This window comes from Geospiza fortis, unplaced genomic scaffold, assembly GCF_000277835.1.
Source record: "Geospiza fortis unplaced genomic scaffold, GeoFor_1.0 scaffold1, whole genome shotgun sequence".
NCBI classification, from domain to species: domain Eukaryota; kingdom Metazoa; phylum Chordata; class Aves; order Passeriformes; family Thraupidae; genus Geospiza; species Geospiza fortis.
In genome coordinates this window covers 1,554,692-1,578,528 of record NW_005054320.1, presented here as the reverse complement: position 1 = coordinate 1,578,528, position 23,837 = coordinate 1,554,692, and the positions used below count along the sequence as shown (strand labels likewise).

Sequence of the window (23,837 nt, the reverse complement as noted above, 5' to 3'; positions counted from 1 at the left end):
AAGGGGCGGCGGGGGCCGGTGCTCCCAGGGGGGCAGAGCAGGGCTGGGGGACGGTGAGCTCATGTGGGCAGAATAGCCCCATGCAGGGGGATCCTCCCGGCGGAGCTGACGGCGACCCGTAAGTAAAATTGGACGGGAGATTTCGTGGCGTCTGTTGAATTGCTTGGGTCGGGTAATCCCCGACCGTTTTGCCATGGCTGCCGGTCAGGCAGGTTCGGATAAAAGATTGCTTCTAGCGAGAGTACCGAAAGGGAGCTGCTCCTTGGAAATCCCGAAGGCCTCGGGGAAGGAACAATGGCTCCGTGGGTAGACTCTGCCTTAAGCTATGCAAATCTATTATTTGCATTTGAGGAAAGAAACAAACCCTGGAAGTTTAATGTCCGCTGCCTTTTTTATTTTTTTTTAACTATTTGTATTATTATTTGACAGCGGGGGTGGTGTTTCAGTTTTAGTTAGAGCAAGTGGTGAGATCAGTCCAGCTACCCTTTCTCAAAATTTCCAGGGAGATGTGCGGCTGGTCTGAGATTTGTGCCTGTTGTGTTGTTACCGACTTGAAACTTTCTGTCTAGTTTTCTTCAATTTTTTTCTCCATCCGTGTTTTACTGATCTATTCTCACATAGTGTGATTGCAGAACTATTAAGATTGAACTTAGTGATGGGATAAGATTACTTATTTTAATGTGGTAATTCAGCTGAACTGTGTGGAAATGTTATAGATAAAAAATATGAAAATGCAACAGAGAAAAGGTATATAAAAATATTTTTCTGGAGAGTGCCATGGTACTACATGGTCACTCCTAAGCTGAAGGAACTAAATCCAGAGAGGTGTTGAAGGAAAAGGAAATGTGCATGGAGCAGGGTTTCCTGCCCATTAACACGCAGTATGCTTGTCTGACTAGGTCTCAGAAGTGATATTGCTGAAAGTAAAATAACTCTCCTTTCACATGTAGGGCTTCACCAGCTGTAACTCTGGTTTTTATTTAACTTAAATAAATTTGCTTACCTTTTTTCCCCAATCTGATGTAGTACCTGCTCCTTTGCCTCATCTGTCTCTGCTGAACTGATACAGTTCATTAAGTTACATTTTAGGCTTATGGCTGTTATTAAGGCAACAGAATTAAAGGTGTCTTAGTCTCAGGTCTCCCTGAAGGTCATATTGGCTTTAGCAGACTTCTCATGCTTGTGGGATATATGAATCATCCCCCGAGGCTCATGAGTCGCCCAGTGTCCTTATCCCTCCCTGTTCAAAGGTAGGAGGAAAAGCTCTTCTCTGGAAGCAGTTGCCAGTTGGGGATTTGCCCATGGGAACAGTTGCAGTGTTCAGTTGAGACACTAGAACCTGAAAGCTGATGGAAAGATCACCAGTACCTGAGTCCTAAGTTATGAACAGGTTGGGAGATACTTTAGTTACAATGGTTTGGGCTAGAACAAGGTGTTGGACAAGACATTATGTTGATAAGTACTGTGTATGCTGTTAATGGTTTTAGCAATTATGCAGGGGAGTTGCCTGACTGAAGAGGGCAATACAGAGGGTGAAGTGGTGACAGATCTCCTTTGCAGCCAGAAGTGTTTGAGATGCTTATCCCTCACCTTCTCCTCAAGACTGTGATAGCTTACAAGCAGAGGCAGCTTTAGAAGATTTTAGATGATTGCTTTCTTCTTTAGGTGTTCATTTTTAGATAGAAGCTGTTGTGATAGCTTATTTGTGCCATTAGCACTTCTGTCTCAGACTTGTTCTCTCTGTTGGTTTTTGAGCGTGCTGTGTTGGTGTCTCTTGGTAAAAGTTTGGTTTGTCTCCCCAAAACAGGTTTGGAAAAGTTAACATAAACCAGCTTTGGCTGATTTGTGGTTTTCTTCTTGGTGTTGTTTCATATGCTTCTGGGTGTTGATTCAAATACACTGGCCTGGAAGAGGATGCAGTCAGATGGATCATATGAACGTAAAACTTGTGAGACCACCATGAGTCTCAATGAGGTTGTCTACACCACTGACTTAAAAGGGCTTTTGAGGAAAGGCTCTTGGTTTTGTGTTTTTTTTTCTTTTGTTCCTCCACAGTATAGCTTGCTAACCGTAGACAGGATCTAGGTTTGTCTTTGTACATTAACATTTAAGGTTATTTTACTTAAGAGCATAAAAGGTTGGTTTTACAGATGATTGCACTGTTTCAACTAAATCAGTTGAAGTGTGCCCTGTGTTTTGAGGAGGAGTTTAGTTTTTCAAGCTTATGACATGTAATTTGTCTTTCATTTGAATAATTTATTCATCAATTTCTCTAGATTTATAGATAGGCTATAGTATAGTAATACTAATTAACTAATCTATGGGGTAACTGAATGTACAGAATTTTTCCTTTTTCAGAGTGTCTATTTTCTACTGTCAATTTTCTCAAAATACCAGAGGGTGTGTAGAGAATAAACCACCCCCTAAACTTCCCCTTTAATCTAATTTCTTCTACTTTTGCAATACATATGGTTGCTTGCGTACTTATTCCCAGTCTTCAAGGGAAATGAAAATAAAGCTACTTGAACATATTATTTGCTGTTTGAATTTTCTAAAGCTTAAATTTTTCTTTTACCCTCCTTCCAGAAGAGCCTAAAACCTCAGCTTTTCTTGATTTGATGTATATTGAAGTCTAGAGGAAAATAAGATGTGCATGCTGTTGTTTTCTTTATAAGTCTCTTTTCAGCCGCTCTCACTTTGCAGTTTAGTGTATTAATCACTGATACCAATACCAGTAGTGGTATTTGTGCAGAGAGGTTGAAAAGTGATGGGCAGTATTAGCTAGCATGGGCTGTAAGGCAAAAGCAGGGAATGCGTGGGTTGCATGCAGTGTTACGACCTTTTGAAAAATGGGTTGAAAAAATGCAGGTACAGAATGTGATAAAATACTCTGCAGCAGTAGTTCTTGCTTGCTGCGTTCCGGCTGTGTTCTGTACCTATCATTCTGAAATACCATGTTCTTTTAAAGTTTATTTTTCTCAGCTGGATTGGCTCTTCAGTGTTCCAGGCTTGGTTGTTCTTTGGTCTTGAAGGCAAAAATGATGCCTTGGTATCCTGTGAGGAAGACCCCTTTACAGCACTGTCACAGAGTAAGAGACCTGTGAGTGTCCCTGGATAATAACCTAAACTTGTGTGGAACTGTTCAGTTACCTCTGCTCCCAGCCCTAACAGCGGCAGTAAAACTGGAGTATGGTGTGCTGGGGTTTTTTTAACATTCTAGTGTAAAAGGAGAGCCAGGAAGAGTAAGGAAAAAAAATGGAATACCTTCCACTTGCCCTGACTTTGATGAAGGGAAGGCTGGAAAGCCTGCAGAGCCAGTTGATCTTCCATTCTGTTAGGAAGGCCAGAATGGAATAATCTAGGAGCTGGTTTTAAGGGCAGGCAGGAGTGAAATTATGGTCTCTCTTAATCACTGAAACTCTTAATATCTCTTGATTTATAGTGTAAGTTTCCATTTCCTGAGCTGCAGTATTGCTTTCTTTTGGGCCACTAGCCAGTAGGAAACTTTACTTGTGAGGTGTGTGGCTAGCAGTCTTAGATTTGCACAGACTCTTCAACTCACTTTTAAAAGAATAGTTTTAGCCCTTGTTGTGAGTGCAGGTCAGAAACACTAAAATAGGGATCTACTGCAGAGCTTAGAAAAGTTCTTTGTTGGACTGGATCTGCAGACTGACATTTGCATTGCAGAGGTATCCAGACACTGCTTGTTTTCCCTGCTTTGTGGAGTCCTGAGGCCAGCAGTGAAATGAGAATGGTGTGGGGGGCATAAGCTTTACCCTGGGCCCCAGCAGAGGTGGGCAGAGGAAATGTGATGGCCATTTAATCGTCAATACGGAATATGTGTGTGTGTGTGCGTGTTTATAAAATACAAATTGCATCACATGTGGGATGAGGGGAGAAGTCCCTTTCTCAGAGTAATAAAGATATTTAAGTTCTGGTTTTGCCATGATCTTTTTTTTTCTTATTTTTTCCCCTCATGTAATTGTAAGTTAACATAACTCCCTCCTGGGCAGGTAATTTTTAAAGGTGGGTTGTGCTGACAGTTTTTTGCCTGCAGGATGACGTGTGGGGGGAATTGACCTGTTTCAGAGCAGTGGCATCCAAGCGCAATGCAAGGAAAGATCCTGTGGGTTTTTCTCACTGCAGTGAAGAGACAGGAATATGTTTGCTGGCAAGGAGCTGTTGGTGAATGAAACCTTGTTCATCATTTGCCAGTTAAGACAGGTATTTCCTGGTTCTTCTAAGTTACAGAACCTGCCGACCTCGTATCATCCACCCGTGTTGCATCTGAGCACCCTGGAAACATTTCTGTCTCTGCAGTGCTTGGGTAGTCTGAAGTTGATGTGTGGGACTAAGATCAGGAGAGGGTGGTGTAGATGTGAGATAGGCTGTAAGGTTTGTTTGAACACATTTGCACAAGATTAAATGGAGACATAATATTAAATCCACTTGGTGAAGCATAGGAACAAGTTAGGATTTGTCCAGATTGCTGAATGTGCACAAGGCTTGCTGGCATGTGGTAGCTAGTCTTGATTGGGCCCCTTGTGTAGACAAGTTACTGCCTTCTCATTTTCTATCTGGAAAAACCCTGGGTTGTTTTGTTGTTGTTGTTTGTTTGTTTGTTTTAATTTTCTCTTGCAGGAAACTGTTAAAACTATGGCTAGCTTTGCCATATTTAATAAGTCAGGGCGACGCTTGTCTCAGCTTAGAAGCTGGAGTGCTCTATGACCCCCCTTCACTACCTCCCAGTTTTACAGCCACCCATGGGAGTTTTAATTCTCCATTCTCAGAAAGTTGAGATGCAGGGGTGTGGGTGCACAATGGGAATGAAACGCAAAACAGCCATGAAATACTGCTTTTAAGTAATAATCTCCTGCTGTCCCTGCTGGAGACAGAACTGGGCTGGATGGACACTGACTAGCAGAGTGTTTCTTGTGCTTTCATTGCTCGCCTTGTGCTGTGGAGCACAGGCCAGGTATGTAAACTGGGTTTTGAGTAGCCAGGTGATTAAAATGCTGGTTAGTGTACATACCATTAGTACAGTTTCTCAAGAGTGACTGCCTTTTCTTGCAGTACATGTTAAGGAAATACTGTTAATTCATTTTCATTGAAACAAATTGAATGGAATAGTTATTTTCATTCTTGTGTGCTAATGGCACACTATAATTTGTTTTCAACTTGGGACATTGGTTCTTAGATGGCTCAGCCTCCAGCTAAGGTAGATTTTATATTTAAGATTTCTAACCTAAATAGAAAATGTTGTTCAGAGCTTTGCAGAAAGAAATGTAAAGTGAAGTAGAATATCTCATTCTTCAGTTTTCACAGAGAACATTACTTATAATAAATACTGGTTAGTGTTGAAGTGACTTTTTTGAAGCAGGTGTTGGCTAACACTACCTGTTAAGTGGTTGAAAGGGTATCTAGGTTGTTGAACTTCATACAGCTCTTCTGGGAAATTTGGACACTTGTATGTTTGTACAAGCCATTTCAAAATTAGAGCACTTTTTTCTTCCTCAGTGGCTAGATGCTCTTGTGATACCTATACCACACAGCTGTGTGACAAGATAAAATGAAACCATATTTTTGATGTCTTTATGTTGTATGTACTTTCTGATATTTAATGAGAAATGAATTTATAGAGTTTTTTTGTTCTACTCAGCCTCGTGTTCATTTTTCAAAACTTGAGGAGGTCTCAAATACACTAAGTTCCTGTTCTCTCGCATTTGACTGAAATCAGCCAAAGGAGTTCAAAAGTTCTTCAGGGAAGGAAAGAGGAGGGCATGCATGCACACAAACAGGGTATGGTTGCATAAATTTCATTTCATGCTGAGAACACATGCAATAAAACAGAACAAAAAGCCTTTTACCATATGGCATTTCATGGTCTAATGGAGTTGTGCGTTGTCTGTGGCATGGACAGCAATATGATAGGGCATGGTGGTGCTGGAGGCTAAACTGCATTTGGCGCGGTCAGGGTAGCAAGAAAAGATGTCAGTAGGCAGCACAGCAGGTGCAGTGTATATTGCTGTAGAGGACTTCAAGTTTTATGCTGAAGGAAATATTAGACTTTGTGTTTTAGTACTGGTGCAGCATGGGCCAGTTTGGTTATGGGAGAGCAGATCTGTGCCACAAAATCCATTGCCCTGCTGTGATCTCAAAGGAGCGTGAGCCCTGTCTTACTGGACTCTTACTCTCTTGTCATCAGAGGAGACACTCTCATGCAGCCCTGAGCATATCCAGTGCTCAGAAAAGATCAGGTAGAGGAGGATAGTTAATCTGTTTAAAGATACTGTGGTCCTGAAGAAGCTCCTCTTAATTTTGCTGTAGCATTTAAGGGCTGGTGAAACAGAATTGAACAGCAAAATCAAATGCTCTGTTTCACCTACAACAAACCAGACTTGGATTGTAAAGGAGCAAAACAAACTGGCAGAGGGAGCTGTGATATGCAGGAGAAGGTACTGTGTGAAGCCGCTGCTGTAGCAGAGACCAGGCTGTGTGCCTCTCGCTTTCCTGCCTGGCTGCCCTTATACCTCCTTGCTCTCATCTGGGCTTCTAGGAATTTTAGCAGCCCTGAGCAGGAGGGCTGTGAGACTTGCAGGGAGGGTGCGTGGGTGGGGTGACAGGCACCTTTAACTCTCCGAAGTTTTAGGCATGACTGTCCTTTTCAGTTAATAAAAAAAAAAATTCAAAAAGGAAGCAGTATGTCAGTGTTGGGGAGGAAAGGTGTTGTGTTTAACCCTCAGTGAGGATTGAGGTCTGAAAGTCTTGTAAATGGGTGTCTCTGTGTAGCTCTGAGAAAAGCATATAAGCTTTCCCAGCATGCTGTAGTGACTAATGTAGGCAGCTTTCCTCTCAGACAGATGGCAGTTGAAGATTACTATCAGATATAATTAGCTTTCCTCTTGCATAGGTAAGAAAACTGAAGTGTATAATTTAAGGCTATGAGCTGCACTGTAAGACAGATACCCATTAAAAGTTTGCGCTGCAGTACAGATTGCTGTAGCATCACTTTATTGCTCTGAATACACAGAAGTACCTAAATGAACATGTGCAAACTTTTCTGCAAGGAGCTGAATTCTGTTACAGCAACTAACAGTTGTCCTGTGAAAAATTCCAGTTCTGGGTTTACACTGTTTACCCTGCTCATTTGTTCTTTGTTATGAATTTGATTTCAGCTTTGTTTAACGAAACACGATGAATGATACTCTAAATGCTAAACTCCGGTACACCTTCATCTACGTTCCACCTGGGAAGCTCACTACCTTACAAACAATTTTTTTTTTTTTTTTTACATTTTTATGCATGTAGACTCACTGGTAACCTTTTCCATTCAGAGAAGATGCCAGGACTTTACACAGTGTTAAATGTTGTACAGGCCTACATTTTTCTACAGTGCTGTGTATCTTGTAGCTGTCAGTCCTCAGGATATGCACTGTTTGAATATTCTATGTGGTAGTTTTTCTGTCACATTTAAAAAACAAAACAAAGCTCTAAAAGCATTTAGGGGATCAGATACAGGCTCTGATGCAAACTGTATGACTTTTTTTGTGAGTTCTAAAATATTTTATGTCCACAGAGCATTCTCATGATTACAAAGTAGCTCATTAGAACTTTTCTTATGGGTGGTTTTGTTGTTATTGTAAATACTGTATTTGAGTTTCAGTACTAAGAAAACAAAGCTGTGTATAAAGAAGGCTTGTGAAAAGTCTTAATGTTTACAATATTCAAGTTTTTCTTTCCAGTGTGGCACTGTCAGTTTTGGGTTAGTTTTCTGATGGTAGTTAGCACTGAAGTTTTGTGTTCTGATTTTCATCCAAAGGCAAAGTCAGTGCGTTCATTGAGAGCACTGGGAAATGTAAGGGTTTAACATTATCAGGGAAGCTGCTCAAACTGCTGGTATACTGCAGATTTCTCTTGAGCTGGCAGGATCCCTGCTTGTGAGAAGCTTCCAAGATTTTGTAGTAGTGTGGGGTAAGTGCTACCACTTGTCTCCATTTTCCTCCCCTCCTGAATTAATTTAGCTTTACACTTTTCACTCACTTGTTTTGCTGCATTCCTGAGAATCCCAGAGCTCTCTTCTGCACAGATGCCTTGCAGCAGATTGACTCGCAGAATTTGCTGCTGGGGCAAATCGAATCACATACAGCTGGGGATTTTTTTGGTCGTTGGTTTGGAGCATTTTTTGGGGTGGTGGTGGTATTGGGGGTTTTTTTATTTTTCTTTGGTAGTTGAGGCAAGACCGGGAGCAACACAGCAAAAATGAAGAAATGTATTGTGTTTGGGGCTCTGACTACAGACATGCTTGGCATGTTATTTAAATGAAAATTTAACTGTTCAGTTTTGTATGCTGGCCAGGTGCATGTTCACACCTATTTTTTGGGCTTCTTAATCCATACAAATCTGCTTAATGTAACCTGTTCCTTTTTAAAGTGTGGGGACATATGGACAATAAAAATTACAGTAAAAAGCTGTGCCATCTAATGATGGCAGTCGTAGTGCATTTGTAATTTATTATGACTGGGATTTACAAATGTTACTGTGAAAACTAGTCATACAAGAAGCACCTGGTTCTATTTAGGGACAGATTCTGACGCCGGTATGCATCAGAATTGATACTGTTACAGTGAAGTAAGAAAATAGTCTGATCTACTCGGGATTTATTGGCAGTGTAGATGGGGGGGGGTATTTAATTCTTCAGGTGCTGGCAGTGAAGATAGTAAATTAGCCCTCTATTATCCATTGGGGAAAAAAAGGCAACAAAAACCCCACCATGTTTTTTCCATGCCCTTGAGAGCCCTAATTTTGCTTGTGAGTGGGCTTTGGTGTTGTGGTTCTTTGTGTGTTTTGTTTCCTTGGATTTTTTTGAGGGGGATTTATTTTAATCTGGTGTTAAGATTTATTCTTTGTTTCCCCCTAACTGACTGGTAGATTTAGTTTTATAATTCCAGCCATTTTAGTGAGAGCTGACATTAAATCACTAGCTCCAAATCAGTCAGGCTGTTTTAGATATGCTAGGCATTGTTAGAAGACAAAGTGTGGCTTGTTTTAAGGTGAACTTAATGCTGAAATGAATGTGCACATAGAATAAATACAGATCAAATTTTCCGGTTGGGCCTTTAATTTGCTTAGATTGATCATAGTTCCTTGAGGAAGAAATGATGTGCTGGATAGGATTTGTAACTGAACTGTTTTGAAACCTGACTAATTTGCCTTTTCCCAGCCATTTCTCTTACTTTTTTCCATTTTTTTCTCTCTGGGCAACCTAAGAAGGATTGCTGGTTTGACCTCAATCCTCTAACTCTGCCGGCACTTATGGACAAAGCAGTGGTGTGAATGAGTAACTGATTTAGTACTGGGTTGCATATCTTTCTATTAATAATTTTCTATTTTTTTCAATTTTCAGTTTTTTCTTTTTTTCATTATGTAGTATTTCTGCGGTCTTGGCCTTTTTAAAAGGAGATGAAGAAGCAAACCAACTCAATCATGGTGCTCTGTTCTTTCCAGGAAGAGCAACTCAAGTTGACTGAAACCTTTCAGTTGTGTAAGTCAAAGTATGAGAAAAGAATGACCTGAACTCTGATCCCCAGAACATGTTTCGTGGTTGTTTATATTTCAGTCCCTTCTGGAAAAACAGCTGAAAGAAAAGGGAAGGAGCAGTGTTGTCACCACAGCTTGCAGAAGACCTGCCTGGATTTATAGTACTCTGTTTCTTTGTTCTTTATTATACAGACACCTATGATGTGTAAAATATAATTAGCAACCTAGCTTAGGTTGGCTAAAGCTTTAAAGGTTAATCTGGGGGAACGTAAGAGGGCTAGGAAAAAATCTATCAGCTAAGGTTGTATTACTGACTTTGTGTGTGTGGGTTTCATGGGTTTTTTTTTTAAGATATAGTTAGAGCTGGGTTTTTTTTATGTTTGGTTGAAGCTTTGGGAGTTAAGGAAGCAGAGCTATTTGTGCTCAGCTCATACTTGTGTTTGACTTTGTGTGCACAGGTTAGCTTCTGACCAAACCCCAAATAATTGTTTGTGTACTGCGTGGCATCTCTGTGGCTGCTGGCCGTGATAGAAATTGCTCATCTGTTTTCTGAGTCCATGGGAGGAGGAAGAAGGGAAAGGAAGTGAAATGTGCTGATGGGAGGGCTGTAGAGGGTTAGGACAGGGAAAGCATATGGAAAAGTCTCTTCCCAACTTACCTGTGCCTTTGCATAGATTGTCTGTCTGCCTCTTGTCCTCCCTCATCTCAAGGCACAAAGACAGGCAAGAAGATGAGACTGTGGACTTGATCTTACTCTTGATTGTAATTATAGGCAAGGTTTCTCGAAATCTATGATACTGACAAAGTACCAGTTAGATGAGAACCCGGTAGTTACTATTCTCTTTCTCCTCAAAGCCACAAGTTGGATTTGGATCTATCCAGGGCTGACTTTTAAGCTTGAGTTAGCAGTATTTAACAGTGTGTCCATTATTGGACTAAATCCTAAGCCATCTTGGAACATTAAAGAATATTGTTTTCTATCTTGAAGGGAAAAATAATTAAAAATAAAATTTACCAGATGAAAAATATCAGTTCAGTTATCTTTTTGTTTTGTGCTTGCAGTTTTAGTTGTATGTGTGCACCATGCTATTGGAGCATTCTGTCACCTTGAGCTGGTGCCAGGGATCCACACTGCACTATGATAATCAGCCAAAATACTAGCTCAGATCTGAAGGGTGGCTTAGCAACCCTATGATAGCCCCAAGCTGGAGGTGAAATATTCTGCCTCTCAGCAGGGCTAAAGAGCTCAGCCTGGATTCTGTTCCTATTCAAGGGCCATTTCTGTGGAACCCCAATGCCTGTGCTCCCTTGTAGTTTGCTCACCAGGATTTTCTGGCAGGATGCACTGGCTGATGGTTTGTGCTTCTGTTTCTCACCTGTGGAGCTGGTATTTCATGTCAGTTAGAAGTGATGTGAAATTTTGCATCAGTAGGCTTAAAAGTGATATCTCTGTGAAACAGTGCACATAATTGATTGTGGTGCCTCTGAGAACAGGATCACAGCATTTTCTTTTGCAGCCAAATCGGGACCTCTTTTAGTAAGCTTTAAAAAGCTTGTAACTTGACCTAGGCTTGTACACATGCCTTTTTGCTCTCTAAGAAGCAGTCTGATGAGTGCATGCAGCCTCTAATTTCTTTCTGATTCTGCCCCCACTGTGGGGTATATGTAAGAGCTCCTGGGTCCTCAGGCAGAATGAGGGAGGAAGAGGGGAAAAAGCAGTTAACCACTGAACAGATGACACCTTATCTCATACAGTAAGAAAAAGGGAGTCTGAGCATGGTGATGAGACTGTAAGTTAGGACATGCGGGCCTTTTGCAGCTTTTGCCAAACCCTCTGTATTGATGACATGTCTTTGAAGGCTACAAATTTGTGTTTTTCTGATCATTTTTGATCTGCTGAGCTGAGAATCTGTGGAGCTGGAGATAAGGATTGGAGAGCTATAGGTGCTGTCATCTGTTCTGCCCAAAACATAGAGATGAGCTGTGCTTGTTCCTGCAGCCTTTGGGAAGGCAGCTAACTTTCCTCTTCCACCAGATGTGCTGTCTAGGTAAATTAGTATTAGAGGGGGTGAAAGTACAATAGACTTAACTGGACTTGAAATCTTTATCAGTGTCCTTTAGCCAAAGGATATGCTTCTGTGGGAAGAGTTTCTGAAATTATAAATATGTCCGCACAGCCACACCAGTGGGAAAGTGCTGCATAGATCTTGTAGACTCTAGACAAAAGCAAACTGAAATAGCAATCATCGCTGAAAAATACTAAGTTGCTTTTTCATTTTGCTTGGCCCAGCTGGAAATTATGCTCTGAAGAACACAATACCAGTGTCCGTTTTTGAAAGACGAAAACGGAATAAAAGAATCCTGAATTGTCCACAAAGTAATAAATGTATTGCTGTCTCTTGTGGTACAGAATATGTTTCACCATTAGCAGGATGATGAAGGGGAGGGAGATAAGCACTTAGGCCCTAAAACCAATCTATTGCAGCCTGTTCTGAAATGCTGCACAAGGTCAAAGATGTACACAGCTCTAGTTTGTGTCTCCATAGTAAATTAATGTCAACAGAGGCTGCGTTTCTGGCTGTGGGAACTGATAAAGAATAAAGATTTCACTAAATATTTTAAACATGTCTACCACTGGGATGTCATATCTATTGGACATTGCTTGCTGTTGGGTACTTGGAGAAAAGGTTATCTTGCTATTTGTTGTCAGGCTTGCTGCAATATTTGGGCAGAGAGGAAATGATAGGGGAAACATTGGAAACTTTCCTTAACAGAGAGAAGTTGTGTTTGGAGAAAGACTGTCTTTTTTTTTTCTTCTTCTTTTTTTTTTCTCAGATACCTTGCATACTGTGGAAGTAAAATGGGTAGCTTGGTGTTTTCTTGGAGAGGCAGAAGGCGTCAGTTGTCATAGATAGCAAATTGTTCCTCTGTTGCTTATCCCCATGTTGTTGGAAGAGATGAGGGCAGAAAGTGTTTTATCTTCCAGTGCAGGGAGTAACTTTGGTAGCAGTTACTTGTATGTGTTGTGTGATGTGGTGTGATGCTAGCAGCCCTTAGTGACATTTTGACACAGTAAAACCTTAGGGTTTTTTAGCATCGTGGTTTGTACAGGTTTTCAGGAACAGGAATAACTGCTTTGGTTTGGTGTGGGGCACGACAGGTTAACAAGAACCTTTTCCAATTCTGATGCTGCTAAATGTAAAACTTCAAAAGTACAACTTCAAAACCAAGTCTGCGTTGTTGGAGAGTTAGAAAACTAGTTTTAACTGAGCCACTTTACTAGGATAACTCAATACCTCTTGCTTAAACAATATTTCTGAGGACTTTTTGTTTCTTAAACTAAAATGAAAAAGAACATTAGAAATCATGAGAATTTCAGGTGCATGGGAGTGAGGGAAAGCACTAGACTGACTCAGCCACTGCAGTACCTTTTAGACTGTGTGGCAGTGCTGTTGTGTAGTCTCTGCAGCATTCCCTTCCTGAAGAGGGGGAAAATGAACGTGCGATGCAATTAGGCACATACTTAGAGCAGGAGCTGAAAGAGTGAATAGTGTGAATAGATGAATAGTGTTTAGATTTGGCAGAATACATCTGTGCCATAATGTGCTCAGGTTTTACAGCTTGAGAAAGATGATGATGTGAGAGCTCCTTCTTCGATTATCTTTTTGCTGCATGGTTGTTTCACCAGGCATGTGCTACATCCTGACCAAAAGGAAGCCGTGCTGCAGGTCACAAGCTCAAACCCACAAAATACTGACTACATCTTAAAAATTCTGATGTTTCTTTTTAAACCTTTATTAGGTTTTTATGTGCTTTTTGTGCTATCCCTTTAAATTTCAAGGTCTGCTCAAAGCATATTTTCAGGCATATCTTCAGCATATTTTCCTCCCCCAAAGCTACAAGGGCTAGAAATCTGAGGTCCCAGTGAGCTGAAATTTTCAAGCTGTCACTTAATGGCACCAGCAAAGAACTTGCATTGTCTTGTGACAGTTTATGGCGCTAAGATTGTTTTAAGGTGCTTAGTATTTAATTTAGTAGTAGCCACTTTATAGTTAAATACTTATTATCTCAACTTCAGTAGTAGTCAGAAGTACTTTAGAAAATAAGTGGAACAGATGGAAGAGCTTCCTGCATTGTTCTATTAACACTAGTAATTTTTAAGGAAGAAAGGGAGGCTTATGAGCATTATGAAAGAAAGGTGATGGTAGTGTGGTAGCATTTGACTGCCTGGTCCAACAGCTGTAGATTCCTGCAGGGTTCATTCTGTGGCATCACTGCATTGACTGCAAGTGTAAGTTGGAAGATAAAGAGAGGGTGTGAGATAGTGGCTCATAGCAGATACCATACTGTACTAGAATAAAAACTAATTGTAGGTAATGATTTGCCTCTGACAAGGATTGGGATTCCTTGCTTCCATCAAGGGAAGAAAATATTACCCTCAGGTCTTACATAGTTGATAGATCATATACCCAAATGAGTTTTTCTGGTGGGTCGGTGGGAGCTTGGGGGAATCTGTCTGTCAATAGGAGATACAGGCTGATCTCTGAGGTTGTCTTAATACCGTAACAGAGTCAGTCTTGTCTAATTCTGTAATTGTAACTCTGTCCTCTGGGGGAGGTGGGAAGTTGACCCACAGAAGTTAGCTTAGATTACTATTAAAAAAATGCTCATGCATTTTTTGCAGCCCTTCCATATTCCATTGGTTGCTTTTAGAAAATTGACCAGCTGACACCATGATCATCAGGCATGGTCGTACTGGGTTCCTTGTTCCTTTCATTGTGGAGATCGCTGTAGGATTTTAAGAAAGAGGAGGAAATTGAATAGTTGAGTTCCAGCATTGTCTTCTTTATTTTGCTTAACTCTGATTGACATTGACCTAAGGGAAGGAACCATGGCCTCTGTCACTTGGGTTGATGGGCTTAAATCAATCTGCTGGCTCTTGTATTGAAGTGAATAAAATGGAATGGAACTGCTGTTTTTCATCTGAACTGTGTCTTCTTAATTCCCTATTTTCTTGCATCTCTGACTATGGGGATTTTCTAGTGCAATATTTGTATTGTAGGCGTTTGTTTCCCTTTGATTAACTTTCTACAACACTCAGCTGGTTTAAAATAGGAAGGAAGAGTTGGAAGATGCTGTCATCATTAAAAATACTCCCAGAATAATTTCTTCTGTAAACAAGGCAATGGTTCTGTTTACTAAATCAGGTTAAGAAAAACAGTCTTCTTAGTGAAGACTTTCTTGGCTGCAGAACTTTCAAACATGGAATGAAGCCAGGCACTGGGGGATGGGATGGTGCGAAGACACTTATATAATTAAAGACCATTTGATGTGTCTAAGGGCTGTGTTAGGTACACTCTTAATGACTGGCTGTTTGGAGCTGGGGTGGACTCATTATCACATCTGTGCCAGGCTGAGTGTAAAACACGGGAAGTTGTTACAGATCCTTATGATCCTGTTTGAAGAATGATGCTGACTTCTGTTCTCGTGTTTTAATGATTTTTTTTTATGCAGACTGTATGAATGTCTTTGTAAATAGTTTGCAAGTCAACCAATTTCTTTTCTCCTCTGTGAAAAATACTGTTACAAATAATATTTTTGGTTTTTAGTAGATCCTTTATGGGCTGCTTTTCCTTGTCTTTTCTCTGTTTTGTAGCTTGGTCTGACTCTTCAGCAAGGTTCTTTCTTACACTGAAGTCAGCAAAATCAGCAATTTAATCAGTTACTAGTTTAGCAACTTTGTCTAAACAGCTGGTTTGTCATGTTCTGTTTAGCTGAAGTTTGCATTGATTGAATTAGGGAGTAAGGCTAAACACTTGCGTGGGATGTTTTGGCAAACCTTTTTAAAGCAGGAGGGGATAACAATACTAATAGTGAAAGGAAAAAAGCTACTAGAGAGTGCAGTGTCTTTTTCAAGTAAATAATAGCATCACTTAGGTTGGAAAAGATCAGGGAGTGCAACTATTAGCCCTGCACTGCCAGATCCACCACTCAAACATGTCCTCAATGTCACACCTAGATGTCTTTTATAATACATTCAGAAATGGTGACTCAACCACTTCCCTAGGCAGACTGTTCAGTGCTGGACAACCCCTTCAAATTTTTTTTTTTTCCTGATACCTAATTTAAATGTCTGCTGCTGCAACTTTAGGCTTTTTCTGCTTGTCCTGCCACTTGCTGCCTGGGAGAAGAGACTGACTCCCACCTTACTACAAATCCATTTCAGGTGGTGTAGAGAGTGACAAGGTCCCCACTGAGCTGCTGCTTCTCCAGACACTTCACCAGCTTTGTCCTTCTCTGGACTTGCTCTGGCACCTCAGTGTCTGTCTTGCCGTCAGGGGCCCAAAACTGACCAGAGGGTTCAAGGTGTGGCCTCACCAGTCCTGAGAACAGAGGAGGGAATGCTCTCTTTCCTCATCTCACTGGCCACACTTGCTGATCCAGGCCAGGATGGCATTGACCTTCTTAGCCATGTGGGCACAGACTGGCTCACGTTCAGCCAATGCTGACCAGCACTCCCAGGTTCTTTTCTGCCAGACAGCTTTCCAGCCATTCTTCCCCCAGCCTGTAGTGCTTATTGAGTTGTTGTGACCCAGACAGAGGAGTTCAACTTGGCCTTGTTGAACCTCCTCCAGTTGACTTTGGCACATTGATCCAGCCTGTCCAGATTGTTCTGCAGAGCCTTCCTGCAGTCCAGCAGATGAACGCTCCCACTCAGCTTGGTGTTACCTGCAAAGTGAGAATCAGTCAGTCCCCTTGTCCAGACCATATCCTTTCTTTAAAAATATTAAACAGGATTTAGCCCTGGGAACCCCACTACTGACTGGCTGCCAGTTGGATGTAACTCTGTTCTCCACCTGCGTTTGGGCTCAGCCAGCCAGCTTTTTCCCCAGTGGAGGGCACACCCGTCCAAACCATGTGCAGCCAGTTTGTCCAGGAGAATGCTGTGGGAAATGCTGTCTAAGGCTTTATGAAGCATTTGGTACCCAGCATACACAGCCTTTCCCTCATCCTCTGTGCAGGGCACCCTGTCATATAAGGAGATCAGGTTGGTCAAGCCAGACCTGCCTTTCATAAACCCATGCTGCTGGGCCTGATCCCTTGCTTGTATGTGTCTTGTCATGGCACTCGACATTATGAGCCAGTTGCTGTTAATGACACATGACTAAACCTGATAGGTGAGTTTTCCTCTATTTTTGGAGTTTTAGGGAAAAACTCTTACTGAATTACTGCAAAAACTTAGAGATGTCTCTAGAAGTTGAGCATGACGATCTGGACAAATTTGTAGCGATCCTTCAAGTAAAATCAAGGGAATTGGTGCTGAAAAGTGGAAGTGCTACTTCCCAAAGAGAGTTGAAAGGTTGGAATTGCAACAGCTGCAGCCTGTGAAGTATGTCCTCCAGAAAAGAGCAGGATAGCCTGTAGGATATACTTAAGGTTGATAAATTCTACCTGCTTCATTGCATGGCTTTGTTACTGGATGGTACTGTTACAAAACCACATCTCTAACTCTACAACTAAATTCCGGTGCAAGATATGAGTGGAGAAGAATAAGGAAGTAGTGGCTTGTTGCACTCAAGTAATCATGACACTGTTAGGGGAGGAGTGGAATAGTAGGAGGCTGTACCTGTCAAGTAAATCTCCATGATAACTTGTGGCTGGAAGGTCTGTTTTGGACTTTCACAAGATCAAGCAACAACAGTTCATTCATAGCTACTGATAAGGCTGGTCACTGTTTAGGATGTGAGCAACACAGGACTTGATTTTCCTTGAGTCTGTCTTGCCAGATCTGTGTTTCTGATATTTCTCTGTTTTTCTTTTACTAGACTGTGCAATGAGGTGAAAACTGTATTTGAAAAACGGACCTTTTCTTTGATATTTCTCCATAATTTCACAAGTTCAACAGATGGGATCCTAACTTTTCTTCCTCACCTTGTAATGTGTGAAAATAACATTTTTCTGTTGCTTGAGCAATGAAGTTTGGCTTGTGTCAGTAGCTGAAGACTGGGCAAGCATAAGCAGATAGTTTCAGAGGAGCTTTAAATGTCAAAACTGGACTTTAGGAACATTCAGTGATCCTAAAAAAGGCAGTAGAAATTTGTGGCAGCTCATACCCTGTTCTGTTTCATCAGCATCAGCCTGTCTGCCTCCTGCACTGTGCCAATGCTTGTTTAACTGTGTAATTATGGAAACTGATAGCATGTGGCACAAGAAACAGCAAGAGAAGCACAGGCACCTATAAAAGCCAGCTGGTTTCTTTGGCCTGCCAATGGACAGAAGAGTTCTACTATCACATAGCCTCAGAGAGAACCTAGAGTGAACCCATGCTTCTTTGCAGAGAGCACACGTATGGTAGGTGCAAAGCAGCATTCAGCTCCTGAAACTGGGTCTTTGTGTGAGAAACTGAAGTGGAGGGATCACCTGCCAGACTCCTGGTGGTAGAGAATGACTGTAATAACAACAACTTCTCTTTTATAGGTTTCCAGATGCTTTAGAGGAAGTTCTTGCATTAGTTCATCTTGTGTTCAGTTTCTTTTGTTTTTTTTTTTACATTTCAGGTTTATTAGTCATGAAACGGATTCTTCTGGTTTTTATCCTGGCTGCTGCTGTTATGTATGGTATCCTGCATGGAAATCTGTGGAGAAATAACTTCTACTGGTATGGTGATGCTTTGTTTATTTAGAGTGCAAACACCTCATGGCTGTATGAGAGATGTGAATTCTTGTGTTGCTCCATAGGTGTTGCTAGTAATCTTCATAAGTGATTACTACTCTGTGTGTGTGTGTTTTGTGGTTGAGATCTTCTGGTATTCTGAGGAAATTGCTATGATTGTTTTGTCCTGTCACCTGTTTTCCTGTGTCACTTTCAAACCTAGTAATTAATTCAAGCCTGGTTGTATGAAGAGGTTAGGACCTCAGTGGTAGGGAGCCTCTCTGAGGTTCCTGAAAATATGTGTTCAGGTGAGGAGTTACATGAAGTGCAGAAATAAGAAGGTGTCCACGTCCCCCTCCACCCCAAGTGGGTTTAGTGCTAGTTTGTTCCATTAAATGTCTGATAAGTGATGTGGGAGAGGCCTTTTCCACATATGGGAATAACTGCAGGTGCAGGGGGCACCCTTTGAAAAGCTGAGATTTGTTGAGGCCCAACAGCAGCTCTTGAGGGCAGTGAGGCTTCACTGTCTCCAGGCTCACAGGGCAGGTGGCTTGGGACCTAAGATTTGGGGGACTTACTTGAAGAAGTTGAGTTTCCGTTGGTCTTTGCACAGCTGTGACCAGACTTATGAAGATAAGTGATAATTTTTAAAAGTAGTGGTTAATGTGCTCCCTTTATCTTTTTTATGGTGTACAATTGATACAAATAGCTTTCTGTTGTGGTTTCTATTTACAGCAAACCACAGTGTTGTGACATTTCCCTTTTTGCAGGATTAGCTTTTATGGACAGACTTCCTCTGTGAGGGCTTCTCCTTCCTATGTGACTAGTGGAGTTACAATCAGTTACAATCAGTAAGTTCAGCAGTTGAGTGTTTTTGTGGTGGGGTTGTTGTTTTATTTTGGTTTTGGATACGTGGGAGGGATTGAGGCTAAAATCTGTAGCCTTTTTCGATAGGCTCCCTGCTCAGTTGTACAGTTGCGTCCAGTGGCTATTTTAAACACAGTGGTAAGGTGTTTGTCAAAAAGGAATTTGTCCATGTTATGTTTCCAGTGTTTGTTTAATATTTATGGCCACTTTCAATAACTGTCTCTAACAAGCAGTGAATTGTTGGAACGACATTGGTTTACAATTTTCAAATCTGTGCAATTCTGAATTATACCTGAACAAAGTTAGCGCGACTTGGAGGGTAACTTCAGTGCTTAAAACTTATTAAACCAGAAGTGTGTTTCAGTTGTTGTGTTCACGTGTGTGTATAGGCAGCTCTTGTGCTTGTGACTTCTTGCAGTTAGATTTATGGGACTAATGAGCACCTATGCTAAAACTTGAAAGCAGACCTCTCTTCTCTCTGAAGCTGTGCTGCAGAATGCCATCTGTGGGGCTGATGCTGGAAAGCAGTAGGGTGGCCAGCTGATCAGTTTCACAGGGTGCTTTCTCAGTGTCAGTATTCACATAAGAACTTGAGGTTACCAAAATCAGTTAACCTTAATGGTCTCTTTGGCTCGTGGTTCTGATGTGGTGGTTTCATCCTTCTGTCCTTAATGCAATCCAGTGGCACATGTTGCTTACACTGAACTTTACCTTCCCTTCTGGGCTTGATATTTGTGATTAATTGGGCTAAATCTCCCAAGTCAGGAATATGCTTAGGAGTGTGAGTCTTAATGTTATTATGGGTGGAATGACTTATCCCCAAAGAATATAATTTTCCTTAAAGTACCTTATTTCCTTCTCCAAACAAGACTTTGTCTCCTCCCTGTGGAGTGATGGGGATGCTGTCTGGAATAGTTGCAGGGTGATTGAGCCCAGGAGTCCTGCTTCTCTGGAGATGGGCCTTAGTTCTCACTTCTGATTATGCCTGTTTTGATACTTGCTGAGCAAGGGAGGTCACAGCTCCCCTTGGAGCAGCAGTGTGAGATAAAAGCCTTTGCTAGTTAAAAGTAATTGTGCTGCAATGAGAAAGTTTCATCTCTATCACACAGGGGGAGGGAGTAATGAAATCTTGGTGTGATCTTAACTCAGTAGTTAGCTTTTACTAATTTGATTTGTCCAACTTCTCTTACCTTGTTTCTGCTACCCATTCCTAGTCTTGCTATTTATTTAGAATTGGTTTTTTGCAGGCTGCCACCTACTGCTGTAGAGAGGAGGAATGCATTGGACACTTGTCTCCTGAAACCAGCATTTGAATCTTTACTGGGGTGAGTCTTTGTGAGAATTGAGATGGGAAAGGAATGGCTGTGCTGATTGAGGTAAAACTGGGCTATTTACACATTTTGGAGCAAACACTGAGTAGTGCCCTGAGAAAGCTTGGAAAGATTAGACCAAGAACTGGCTGAAGGAGTCTTAAACCTCTGCGCAAAGACACTGTGGCCTTTTTTTCCCCCTGGTGCTTTTTTATATAAGAAAATGTGGCTATAATTTTAGTGCTGTTGTGGGTTTAAAGCACATAGAAGCCTGTAAACTTTGTGCCACTCAAAGCAGACTTGCAGCCTTTGAGTTTTAGTTAGCTCCTGGTCTGGTGAGGTGATCCTAAATTCCCTTGCCCAGGGATTGTGCCCAGGCTGTCTGGGTGTTGGGTGCAGCAGGGTAGCTCTAGTGTTCTGCCGATGGGCAGGAATGGGCTCAGAGGTACACAGCAAGAAGAATGTATGTGCACAGCTAGGACAGTCTCACACCTTTCTGTAACTTCTTTATACAGACAGTATGAGCTGAAGATCTGTTCTGTGCACTTTGGTAATAGCCTGGGGAGGTTGAAAGGATTTCTAGGCTTGCAGAATTATTTATTGGAAAGGAGCCAGAGATAGAAAAGCTAGAATTGAGGATCTTTTCTCAGTAGGTAAATTATTTATTATGTGTAAGCTTAGCAGCTGTTTCTGAACAGCAAAGCAGGTTACTAAATTTAATATGGGTATTTAGTGCATTGTGTGTCAAAGCTAGCTGGTCTTGCATAGTTAAGCTATGGCCCATTTCTTGGTGTGTGAGCTGTGGTGTTTTGTTTTGGGTTTTTTTTTCCCTTTTTACTGTCAGTATCTTCTGAATACCTAGAGCTTAAAGAATGAAGTAGTTGATTTGGGAAACTGAAAGAGAAGGTTTTCTTAACAGCTGTTAATGTTCTTAGTGGACAAACAAGTCATGTGCTGACTGGGGCTTTTTATGATTAAAATTAGGTTTTCTGATGACTGTATATTTCCGTGTTAACATTTTAATCTAAGACTTAATATGGGAGATCATTACAAAGTCAACCAGTACACTGAGTGCATGCTTAGTTAATTCAAAGGTGAAGCCAAGGGCATGATAGCATGTGACATGTTTGTGTCTGCTGGTCACTCATTGGGGTGGACTTGGCACTAAGGCAGTAGGAGTGCCTTCCCTGCTATGGGAGACCCTTTTCTGTGGTTCCTGTCTTCCAACAAAAGAAGTGACCCATTCTTTTTAGCGTGACACTTATTAAAAGGTATAATTCCATCATGTTCTAGTTTGGAGGAAGAATGTGCTTTTGAGGCAAACCTCCTTGTGATCCCCACACACTGTGCTTCTCATCCAGGGTAGCTCTTGTGTGAATGCACTGGGATCCTTTCAGACATCTGCTTAAGCCAGAAGATGCACTGCAGGAGCACAGCCCATGTGGTGCAGCTGCTAAGGGCTGGGACCCTTCTAGAGTTAGACCAGAATATAAAATATCCAAGATGCATGTAATGTGGACATGAGAACTCCATACTTTTTTGCTGCTTGGATACACCCCTTTTGCCCCAAACAACTTACTAGTGTCAACACAGTCATAGAGTGTCACTTGTTTGGAGTAGGAGTGCAGCTCAAATCAGGAAATGGTATTTTCAATTTAAAACACCTTGCTTCAAATCCTGTTCTTATTTATTCAATTGCCATATACAATAATAACTCTTAATTTTCCTTTTTACCTCTATTATTTTCAAACTTGAAGTTATTCACTGTCTTCTTGGGTTATGTATTCTCTTAAATACATGGTCTCATGGTGTAAGCTTTCAGTCACACCATTTTAATGAGTCTGTATAAAGTGTACAAATAGACAAGTCTTTTTATCTCACTCTTTGCCTATATTTTCTGTTACAGGACCTTATACTTTTCCATCATCTGTTTGCTTTCCCCATGTTCGTGGATTTTTTTTCTTTTAAAAATGGGTGATAGTACGTTAAAAATGGTAATAGAGAGCTTTTCACAAAGCACTTGCATGAATTACTGGCTTATGCAGGTACATCATGCAATTTTGAAACTTCTTCCTTTTTTCCTTCATCAGTGTTGACAAAATATACCCATTCCTGTGCGCTAATGATTTTATCAGAGTGGCAGAGTTCCAAGGGAGCAATAAGTTTGAACTACCTTATGGAATAAAGAGAGCAGGTTTGTATTTCCTGTGTACCTTATTTTTAATCAGAAATACCTGAATGGTTTGTGAAGCCACCTGAATCTGCGACCATGATCTTTCCAGTGCACTGATGCCAGTCCTTTTGAGGTGTCTAGTAGTGTCTTAATGGTTTCATTCAGTCCCTCTGACCTGACACCTTCCTGTTTTTAACAAGTAAAACACCGGGTTGCCCCAGAGGGGTTGCCCCTCCTAGCAGAAAAGCTCCAAAAAGGTGTGAGTGAGGAAGACTGGACCTTATTCAGCTTCCTTCTGTTTGTATGTGGGCTGGAGTGCTAAAGATAATCAGCTATGCTTTGCTAGGGGAAATACTGAGTCAGTGTGATGGGCTTCAATCAGCACACCTAAACTGGTTGGAACCCAGAGTCCTACTGAGGCAGAAGTCCTCAGGTTTAGGCAGTTCCATCAGTGAAATTTTCCTTTTCTACTGTTCTGATTTTGACTGGAATACAGTTAATTTTCTTCTTAGTAGGTGGTACAGTGCTGTGTTTGGGATTCAGCATGGGAATAATGTTGACAATACATGGATGTTTTAATTGTTGCTAAGTAGTGCTTACTCTGAGTCAAGGCTGTCTCAGTTTCTCATGCTCTGCCACTGAGCAGGTGCACAAGAAGCCGAGGGGAGGATTGCCAGAACAATTGACCCTAGCTGAAAAGTGGCTATTCTGTGTCATATAACATGTCAATACTTAAACAGGAGGGGCTGGTTGCTGCCTGGGAACTGGCATCAGTCAGTAGATGGTGAGCAATTGTATTCTGCATCACTTGTTTTTCTTGGGTTTTCCCCTTTCTCTTTCCTTTTCTATACAAATGTTAGCTTTTTCTGATTCTCCTACCTGTCGAGTGGTGGAGACTCAGTGGCTGTGTGGCACTTAATTGCCCTTTGGGGCTAAACCATGACACTGAGCTGGCTGCTCCTGCCATGGGAGGGGCCACAGGGGGGAATTGATGACACTGCCTGGCTGCTGGACCTGTGGAAAGATTTGCTGCCAAGTTCCCACTGCCTGTGTTGATCAGGCCAGAGTACATAGGGCTGACACCCTAAGAGCCTTAGCCACCCTTTTGGAAAGGGTCGTAAAGTCTCAAATTTCAGAGTTTTTAACACTAACAGTGCACCTTCCTAATCTGGGCTTTAGACTTTTGATTTGCCCTCCATCAGTGGTAACAGGGATGGTGCATTTTCCTGCACTTTTGGGGTTACAGCAAGGAAAACTACATTTGGGAATGAGTTGATTTCTCTTCTGAGGCAAATTAA

At 41.5% G+C, this 23,837-nt stretch overlaps 1 protein-coding gene across 9 annotated transcripts in view; it reads left to right on the top strand.

Moving 5' to 3' along the window:
* The window catches only part of ST3GAL6 (ST3 beta-galactoside alpha-2,3-sialyltransferase 6), an 81,714-nt gene that overhangs the window by 43,007 nt on the left and 14,870 nt on the right, over nt 1-23,837 (top strand). For 4 of the 9 annotated variants that reach the window (XM_031056655.1, XM_031056656.1, XM_031056657.1 and 1 more), the window contains 4 exons: nt 18,096-18,195; nt 18,960-19,040; nt 20,304-20,381; nt 22,457-22,560. In XM_031056655.1, the coding sequence (XP_030912515.1) occupies nt 18,107-18,195; nt 18,960-19,040; nt 20,304-20,381; nt 22,457-22,560 (352 nt within the window). In that variant the 5' untranslated portion in view covers nt 18,096-18,106. Of the gene's footprint in view, nt 1-17,846; nt 17,890-18,095; nt 18,196-18,959; nt 19,041-20,303; nt 20,382-22,456; nt 22,561-23,837 lie in introns of those variants that run through there. The other 5 variants (XR_004081677.1, XM_031056654.1, XM_005420527.2 and 2 more) reach the window with 4 other exon arrangements.